General features: G+C 49.2%; 1 protein-coding gene across 1 annotated transcript in view; it reads right to left on the bottom strand.

Moving 5' to 3' along the window:
• SMIM7 (small integral membrane protein 7) overlaps window positions 1-4757 on the bottom strand; it is a 31513-nt gene extending 26756 nt beyond the window's left edge. Inside the window, exon 1 of the mRNA XM_069964422.1 lies at window positions 4443-4757. Coding sequence (XP_069820523.1) covers window positions 4443-4468 — 26 coding nt within the window. The 5' untranslated portion in view covers window positions 4469-4757. The remainder of the gene's footprint in view (window positions 1-4442) is intronic.
• Window positions 4758-9834: the final 5077 nt, after the last annotated feature.

The following is a 9834-nucleotide window of genomic DNA, read 5'->3' on the forward strand; positions in this document are numbered from 1 at the left end:
ATGAAGACTGTCTCCTGCTGCAAGATGGAAAAGGCAATTAGCTAGGAAGTGAAGTGCTTCCCAGAGTTCTTTTTCCAGCTCTGTCTAACCATCAGTAAACACCAAACCCTAACAAACCATTTGACAAGACTACAGGGGTTACTGACACTTAAAGGGAACCATTCACCCCGTGGCCCCCGTTAGAAACAGACAAACAGTTACATAAAGGTCAATATACTTACCATATCGCTCCCGGTCCCGTCCCGGATCTCGTTGTTGACACGGAGAAATCGCTGATTCTTCTTCTCGCGCCCATTATGGTAATGAGCGCCGCCGGCCCGAAGTCCAGCCTTCTCCCCGCCTCCGACACTTGATTGACGCCGGGTCTTCTTCCTCCTCGTCTTCTTTCTTCTCGCCGGATCCCGCGCAGGCGCCGTGACGGTCGTTTTCGGCGCATGCGCAGTTCACAATTGAAGCCGCTCCACAGCTTCAATGTTTACTGCGCGTGCGCCGATTGTCAGAGCTGAAGTGACATGTTGGACTTCGCACATGCGGGGTACACAGGAACGTCACAAGCACGTATCCTGTTTACCGCGCAGGCGCAGAAGAGATGACGAGACCTTCGCAACGGCGCCTGCGCGGGAATTCGTGAGGAGACTGAAGACTGAAGACGTCAATCAAGTTCCAGGAGGCGTGGATGGGCGGCGACGAGAAGAGGACCTCATGAATAAGTTGGACTCGTCCGTCGTTTCCTATGGACGTTGGACTCATCTCAGCTCATTACCATAATGGGCGGGAGAAGAAGAATCGGCGATTTCTCCGTGTCAACAACGAGATCCGGGACGGGACCGGGAGCGATATGGTAAGTATATTGACCTTTATGTAACTGTTTGTCTGTTTCTAACGGGGGCCACGGGGTGAATGGTTCCCTTTAAGGCATGAGCACAAATACAAACAATATACAGTGAAATCTCTCCAATAGAACACCTCTTTGAGAAGTCCAACCCCTTATCCAGACCAGGTCTCCAGTGCTGGATGTTTAACCCACCATTCATTATGCATAGTTGCCATTCTCTTAAAGAGGTCCTGTCACTACATTTATAGCTAAAAATCAGGCAGCATCACAGGCTGCTTTCCTGCTGGGCTGTGGAGTCAGAAAAAAAATGTACAGACTCCAACTTCCAAATTTTTACGATTGAGTTTTCATAGGAATTTTATATTGTGGTAAATACTTTAGGGATTTTTCTGGCTAACACGGTACCGTGCTATACATTTTTTTCATAAGAATTTTAGAAATGTTCATCATTAATATATTTTATGTTCTATTAATCTAAGGATCTTTCCTATATCAGTAATAAATCACTGGCCCTATTAGATATGAGTGGTTGGGGAGATGTTGTTGGTCACTATTTGGCAGCTTGTTTCTGAGCTGAAAGAGTCCAATATGTGGGGGGAGATCTGTGCTGTTCTCTTGCTGGATAATTGTATATAAGCAGCAGTGTAATATGAAGATATCCTGTGTAATATAGAGGAGGAGAAGTCATAAGTAGTGTAGCAGTTACCGCTGTCCTCAAGGTGGTGTTTTCTCTCTGGAAGAAGTGTGTGTTGTGGGTTTTTCTTTAGTGTACTATGGCTGCAACAGGCTTTGTTTGCGTGTTATGGCTGCAGCAGGCTGTGTGTGTGTGCGTGTGCTATGGCTGCAGCAGGCTGTGTGTGTGCGCGCGGGGGTTATGGCTGCAGCAGGCTGTGTGCGCATGTTATGGCTGCAGCAGGCTGTGTGTGAGCGTGTTATGGCTGCAGCAGGTTGTGTGCGCATGTTATGGCTGCAGCAGGCTGCGTGCGCATATTATGGCTGCAGCAGGCTGTGTGCGCATATTATGGCTGCAGCAGGCTGTGTGCGCATATTATGGCTGCAGCAGGCTGTGTGTGTGTGCGCATGTTATGGCTGCAGCAGGCTGTGTGTGTGTGTGTGCATGTTATGGCTGCAGCAGGCTGTGTGTGTGTGTGTGTGCAAATGTTATAGCTGTAGCAGGCTGTGTGTGTGTGTGCACGTGTTATGGCTGCAGCAGGCTGTGTGCGTGCGTGTGTTATGGCTGCAGCAGGCTGTGTGTGTGCGCGTGTTATGGCTGCAGCAGGCTGTGTGTGTGTGTGTGTGCGCGTGCGTGTTATGGCTGTAGCAGGCTGTGTGTGTGCGCTATGGCTGCAGCAGGCTATGTGTGTGTGTGTGTGTGTGTGTGTGTGTGCTTGCGCGCTATGGCTGCGTGTGTGTATGCTATGATTGCAGCAGGCTGTGTGTGTGTGCGTGCGTTATGGCTGCAGCAGGCTGTGTGTGTGTGTGTGCCTGCCTGCATGCGTGCGTTATGGCTGCAGCAGGCTGCATGTGTGTGTGTGTGCCTGCGTGCGTGTGTTATGGCTGCAGCAGGCTGAATGTGTGTGTGTGTGTTAGAGAGAGAGATAGGCAGAAATTTAATTCTGGGCAACAGTGAAACATTCAGGAGGGACAGGGGGTAGTGAGATCATTATAAAGAAGTCCTATTTACCTGCCCTCGTAGTGCAGCATGACGGCTCACAATCCCCTGCCGGTCCCCTCATTCTGTGAGGTTACTGCCCCACTAAGAAATGCCCGCTCAGCCAATAAGTGAGTGAGGCAGGGCACAGCTGCAGTCACTGACTAGCTGAGTGGGTAGTTCCTGTGGTACTGCAATGATTTAGGACCGTGGACTCTGACAGGAGCTGATAATTTTAGGCCTATGGCTGACCCCTCTGTATCACTATGTGTGGCCCCCTGTATATCACTATGGCTGACATCTATATTACAGGTATTTGGCATTGTTAGCATTATCCCTTTGTATATGGTGAATGTTTAGTTAGAAACATAGAAGACTGTCAGCAGGAAAAGACCACCTGCTCCTTCTAGTCTAGTTGTGAGTAGTTCAGGACATGGAGGCTGGAGACTGGCTGCATCCACTGCACACACAGGAGAAGCTGCTTTTATCTTTCCTTATTCCCTCAGAAGTCGCCCCAGGACCATGTAGGACATAAGGCCCCGTTCACACAGAGCAAGAAAGGCGGAATGCCGCCAGCCTCCGTGTCATAATGACAGTCTATAGGAGGTGCATACGGCTCCTCTCCCCGCGCTGAAGAATTAACATGTTCATTTGTCAGCGCCAAGAGATGCAGCGCGCCCCACCCATAGACTGTCAAAGGCGGATTTTTCCGTCCTTTTTTGCTCTGTGTGAACGGGGCCTTAGGGAGCAGCTGCTGAGCCAGTGTGATAAAATAACTCTCCTGCTATGTGACTGGCCATTTATGAAGGCGCAGGAGTCGGAGTTGGTCCCTGATAAAATTCAGGAGTCGGAGTCAGAGCTGCAGCTTACCCACTCCACAGCCCTGCTTTCCTGACTGCACGGCTCAAACAACATCATCTTTTGGCTTCCCAGGCATGATGGTAATTGTAGTTCTCCAAAGGTTCCCATCCTGGATGTAACTCATACCTCCCAAGTGTCCATCTTCTGGAGGGACAGTCCCTACTTTTGACCTAGGAATTCCATTTGCATTAATAAACTTTCTATGTTGCTCTTGAAAGTGTCTGGTTTCTTACTGTATAATAGACCCAAACTTGCTTATTATTTCATCATGTGGCGCAAGCTGCATCCTAAAAATTGTTATAGTCACATGAATCATGTAACATTATGGCCCCTTTCACACATGCAGACAGACTCAGTGAGTTCTATGGCCCCATACACACATCTGTAGGTGTTTCTGGACCATTTGGGTACATGATCCATGCTGCAACAAAACAATGAAGCCATTGTGTGTCTGTGTCACCGATATGACAGGGGGTACCTGCAAATGCGGACAGTAACTGAAACACATTTGTAATCCTGCCTGCAGTTTTGGGTCCCCAATTACAAGGCTACTGATGTGTGAATGAGACCTAAGGATGCACCCACACATACAGGATCCGCTACAGATTTGCAGATAGCGATATAACTAAATCCATCAATCTGCAGCAGATCCGGGATGTGTAAATGCATCCATAACCTAAAAAGAAATGCCTGCAAAATTTTCCTAGCGTGAACCAAAACTGTCCCTCTTTGGCCGTCCAAAATGTTGGGAGATATGGTAACTAACAAGGCTGCATTCACCTACAAGTGATCAGAGTTCTTAAAGAGACATTGAAACATCAAACTACATTACAGTGTAGCAGTGTAGCGAGGTTAGGTTCTGCTTCCATAGAGCTGACTAGGAAGCCCCTTTAAGGATTTAGGGGTAGGCGCAGTGCAGGACAAGATCAGATAAACACTAGTACAGTGCACACTGCCATACCACCGGAATGTAAACAGATGACGTCATCACAGCAGAGCCCTGAGCTCTAAGGTGACGTCATCCGACAGCGAGGGCCCCAGCCTGGCCAGAACCCGTATGTCCTCACAGACACCACGTCCTGTGCCCGCTCTTACCCGAACAGCAGTAGGTCCCCGATCATCCTGCCACCGCAGCAGCAGCCAGCTCACCGGTGCACACACTTCCGCCTTCCGGCTGCTGGAGGATGAGGGCAGCCAATCAGCGTTAGAGGCTGCGCTCAATGACAAGTGCGCGCCATTACAGTGTTTATCCCGTCTCACATGGCGTCGGGGCCTCCGCAGAGATGGCTGCGCCTCACAATAGGAGGCAACTTGTGCCCTTCCTTATTCCCAGGGGAGAAGTCTCAGGAAATCTAGTGTTGTTCCAGTTCCGGCCTCTAGAGGGCGCTGTATAGACGTCCTGCGGCGTTATCTCATTTATGGAAACTACTGAAGAGAAGCGCGCTGCAACCAATCCGCTGTCTGCTTTCAGTTGTGTGCGCGCCAGGAATGTGGCTGCTGGAATGTGATTGGTTGTGGTCATGGGCTCCAGTGCTGTCTATCGCCGCTTCAGAACACTTCTTTATGTTTGTGATAAGGCCAGGCCAGTTTTAGTTTGTCTCCCCTGCCCTGTGTTATCCATAGCTGTTTTATTTCTCATTACTTGTGCACTGCTCATTTTATTCTGTGACAGGAAACATGAGGGACATTAACCCTTTGAGGACCAGGCCCAAAATGACCCAGTGGACCGCGCAAATTTTGATCTTTGCGCTTTTGTTTTTTCCTCCTCCCCTTCTAAGAGCTCTAGCAGTTTCAGTTTTCTATCTACAGGGCCATGTAAGGGCTTGTTTTTTTCAGGAATAGTTGTACTTTGTAATGGCGTCTTTCATTTAACCATAACATGTATGATGGAACCCCAAAATTGTTATTTATGAAGATATAAATAGGTGAAATTGTAAAAAAAGAATGCAATATGGTAACGTTTGGGGGGTTCCTGTGTCTACGTAATGCACTATATCAGGGGTCCTCAACTGGAGGACTGCGGTCCGAACCTGGACCGCGGAGGCCAACTGTCCAGACCCCAGACCACCCAACCACCCGGATTTGGCGCAACAATAATGTCCCGCTGTACCGGGACGGCCCCCATGTGTCCCGCTCCCCAACGCAGTGCCTCCCGCCCCATAGGCGTACTGTCCTTAGATTTCAGTATGCCTGTGAGGCTGGGGGCAGTGTCGGCCCGGCCCCGGCTGATAAGCGCTCTCTGGGGACGTCCCGGGGATTCCCCAGCAGAGTGCGCACCAGTGACCTCAGTGTACGCCGCCGGCCTGTACTTCCGGTGCACGCTCTGCTGGGGAATCCCCAGGACGTGTATCATCCGGGGGCCAGGCCGGCAGGTTGAGAGAAGAAGACAGCTGCAGCGGGGAAGCGAGGTGCTAGGTGAGTTGTGGTTAGTTTTTTCTTTTTGTCCAGGTGACATGTACAAAGGGGCCATCTATAGGGGGAGAGCACACAGGGGGGCTATATACTACAGGGGGGTTATATGGGAGGGGGAAAGCACACTGGGGGGCTATATACTACAGGGGTAGAGCACACAGGGGGCTATATACTACAGGGGGGCTATATGGGAGGGGTAGAGCACACAGGGGGGCTATATAATATGGGAGGGGGAGATCACACAGGGGGGCTGTATACTACAAGGCAAGAGCACACGGGGGGGGGCTATATAATACAGGGGGGGCTATATGGGAGAGCACAGGGGGCTATATACTACAGGGGGAGAGCACACAGGGGGGCTATATGGGAGGGGGAGAGCACAGGGGGCTATATACTACAGGGGAGAGCACACAGGGGGGCTATATACTACTTGGGGAGAGCTCACAGAAAGGCTATATACTACAAGTGGAGAGCACACGGGGGCTATATGGAAGGGGGAGAGCACAAGGGGGGCTATATACTACTGAGGGAGCGCACAGGGGGGCTATATACTACAGGGGAGAGCACACAGGGGGGCTATATACTACAGGGGGGCTATATGGGAGGGGGAGAGCAAACAGGGGGGCTATATAATACAGGGGGCTATTTGGGAGGGGGAGAGCATACAGGGGGGATGTAAACTACAGGGGGAGAGCACACGGGGCTATATAATACAGGGGGGGCTATATGGGAGGGGGAGAGCACAGGGGGGCTATATACTACAAGGGGGAGAGCACACAGGGGGGCTATATAATATGGGAGGGGTAGAGCACACAGGGGGGCTATATAATATGGGGGGCTATGTGGGAGGGGTAGAGCACACGGGGCTATATGGGAGGGGGAGATCACACAGGGGGGCTGTATACTACAAGTGGAGAGCACACATGGGGGCTATATGGAAGGGGGAGAGCACGAGGGGGGCTATATACTACTGGGGGGAGCGCACAGGGGGGCTATATACTACAGGGGGAGAGCACACAGGAGGGCTATATACTACAGGGGGGCTATATAGGAGGGGGAGAGCACACAGGGGGGCTATATAATACAGGGGGCTATTTGGGAAAAGGAGAGCATACAGGGGGGCTGTATACTATAGGGGGAGAGCACACAGGGGGCTATATGGGAGGGGGAGAGCACAGGGGGGCTATATACTAAAGGGGGAGAGTACACAGGGGGGCTATATGGGAGGGGGAGAGCACAGGGGGGCTATATACTACAGGGGGGCTATATACTACTGGGGGAGAGCGCACAGGAAGGCTATATACTACAAGGGGATAGCACACAGGGGGGCTATATAATACAGGGGGCTATATGGGAGGGGGGGAGCACGAGGGGAGGCTATATACTACTGGGGAGAGTGCACAGGGGGCTATATACTACAGGGGGAGAGCACACAGGGGGCTATATACTACAGAGGGGCTTTATGAGAGGGGGAGAGCACACAAGGGCTTTATACTACAAGGGGGCTTTATGGGAGGGTGAGTGCACACAGGGGGGCTATATACTACAGGGGGAGAGCACACGGTTCTATATACTACAGGGGGGGCTATATAGGAGGAGGAGAGCACAGAGGGGCTTTATACTACAAGGTGGCTATATGGAAGGGGTAGAGCACACAGGGGGGGCTATATGGGAGGGGGAGAGCACACAGGGGCTTTATACTACAAGGGGGCTATATGGGAGGGGGTGAGCACACAGGCTGGCTATATGCTTTGGGGTACTTATAAAAACTTTTTTTTACTTTTTTAATACGCATTTTAAATCCCCCTGGGGGGCTTTTACATACACTTATTACATTACATACACTGATCATTGCTGTGCCGTAGGCATAGCATTGATCAGTGTAATAGGCCTGTGGCAGGCTCAATGAGCAGAAAGCCGATCGGACCGCATGGAGGCAGGTAAGAGACCTCTGGAGCTCCGATACAGAGATCGGGACCCCTGCAGTGTGACAGGGGACCCCCGATCGGTAAGTGACAGTGGACTGCCCCTGTAACTTACACTTAAATGTTGCGGCGTTTAAGGGGTCAATGACACGCTGCAGCGCAATAGCTGCAGCCTGTCATTAACGGTGAGGGCCAGGCTGCTCACTGCAGCCAGTCTCCACCTCCTATGAAGCGCGCTCCGCTCCGGAGCGCGCTTCATAGCTCAGGACGTACAGGTACGCCAAGGGTCGTCTGGGCACAGACTTCCAGGGCATACCAGTACTTCATTAGTCGTCTAGGAGTTAAAGGGGAAGTCCGGTGAATTTTTTTTTTAAGTATTGTATTGCCCCCCAAAAGTTATAGAAATCACCCATATACACTTATTATGGGAAATGTACATTAAGTGCTTTTTTTCCCTGCACTTACTACTACATCAAGGCTTCACTTCCTGGATAAAATGGTCATGTCATGACCCGATTTCCAAAGCTGTGCGGGCTGTGGCTGCTGGAGAGGATGATGGCAGGGAGACACTGAGGGACACACAGGGACTGGAGGGACACTGAGCATCCCTCTGCCATCATCCTCTCCAGCAGCCACATCCTGCACAGCTCTGGGAGTCAGGTCGTGACATCACCATGTTATTCAGTAAGTGAAGCCTTGATGCAGTAGTAAGTGCAGGGAAAAAAAGCACTGGCTTGTCTTCACACATTGCAGTGTCCTGCTACTGCATAATTTCAGTGCTATTGCTCTAGTACCTGACAGAACCGCAACAAAATGGCAATGTGTAAAAACAGCCTGAGGTGAGCACAATTTATTGAGAAGCAGGGCAGGCACAGGCATATAAGAATGGCATACAGAACGCAGCTCTTGATAAATCCGCCTATGATTTGTTGGGTTAAATTGCAAAAAGAATTTAATTCGCCAACTTTGAGGGAGAGGTGGGCAGTTGTTTTTTGGCTGTTAACAGTGCCATAACAATGAAGTTCTTATTATGCAGTAGGTTATGACCAGGGCCATATTACCAGGGCCCTAAATACACTTACTGTTAATACTTGTAATTTGCAAACTAAATGACTCCATAACATCTTCATACAGTGACTGGATAATGACCACCGCTACCTGAAAAATCCCGCCATACTGTAACTATGTAACACCACCAGTACCCGAATAATATCTCCATACTGTAACTATATAAAACCACCAGTTCCTGAATAATATCTCCATACTGTAACTATGTTACACCACCAGTACCTGAATAATATCTCCATACTGTAATTATATAACACCACCAGTATCTGAATAATATCTCCATACTGTAATTATATAACACCACCAGTATCTGAATAATCTCTCCATACTATAACTACGTAACACCACCAGTTCCTGAATAATATCTCCATACTATAACTATGTAACACAACCAGTTCCTGAATTATATCTCCATACTGTAACTATGTAACACCAATACCTGAATAATATCTCCATACTGCAACTATGTAACACCACCGCTACCTGAATAATATACTGTAACTATGTAACACCTACGCTACCTGAACAATATCTCCATGCTGTAACTATGTAACTCCACCAGTTCCAGATTAATCTCTCCATACTGTAACACCACTGCTACCTTAACAATCTCTCCATACTGTAAGTAGGTAACACCACCAATACCTGAATAATATCTCCATACTGTAACTATGTAACACCTACGCTACCTGAACAATATCTCCCTACTGTAACTATGTAACACCACCAGTACCTGAATAATCTCTCCATACAGTCACTATGTAACCACCAGTTCCTAAATAATATCTCCATACTGTAACTATGTACCACCACCAGTACCTGAATAATATCTCCATAGTGCAACTATGTAACACCACCCCTACCTGAATAATATCTCCATACTGTAACTATCTAACACCACTGCTACCTGAATAATTTCTCCATACTGTAACTATGTAACACCACCAGTACCTGAATAATCTCTCCATACTGTAACTATCTAACACCACCGCTACCTGAATAATTTCTCCATACTGTAACTATGTAACACCACCAGTACCTGAATAATCTCTCCATACTGTAACTATCTAACACCACCGCTA

The sequence above is a fragment of the Dendropsophus ebraccatus genome, chromosome 3, assembly GCF_027789765.1.
Source record: "Dendropsophus ebraccatus isolate aDenEbr1 chromosome 3, aDenEbr1.pat, whole genome shotgun sequence".
Taxonomy (NCBI): Eukaryota; Metazoa; Chordata; class Amphibia; order Anura; family Hylidae; genus Dendropsophus; species Dendropsophus ebraccatus.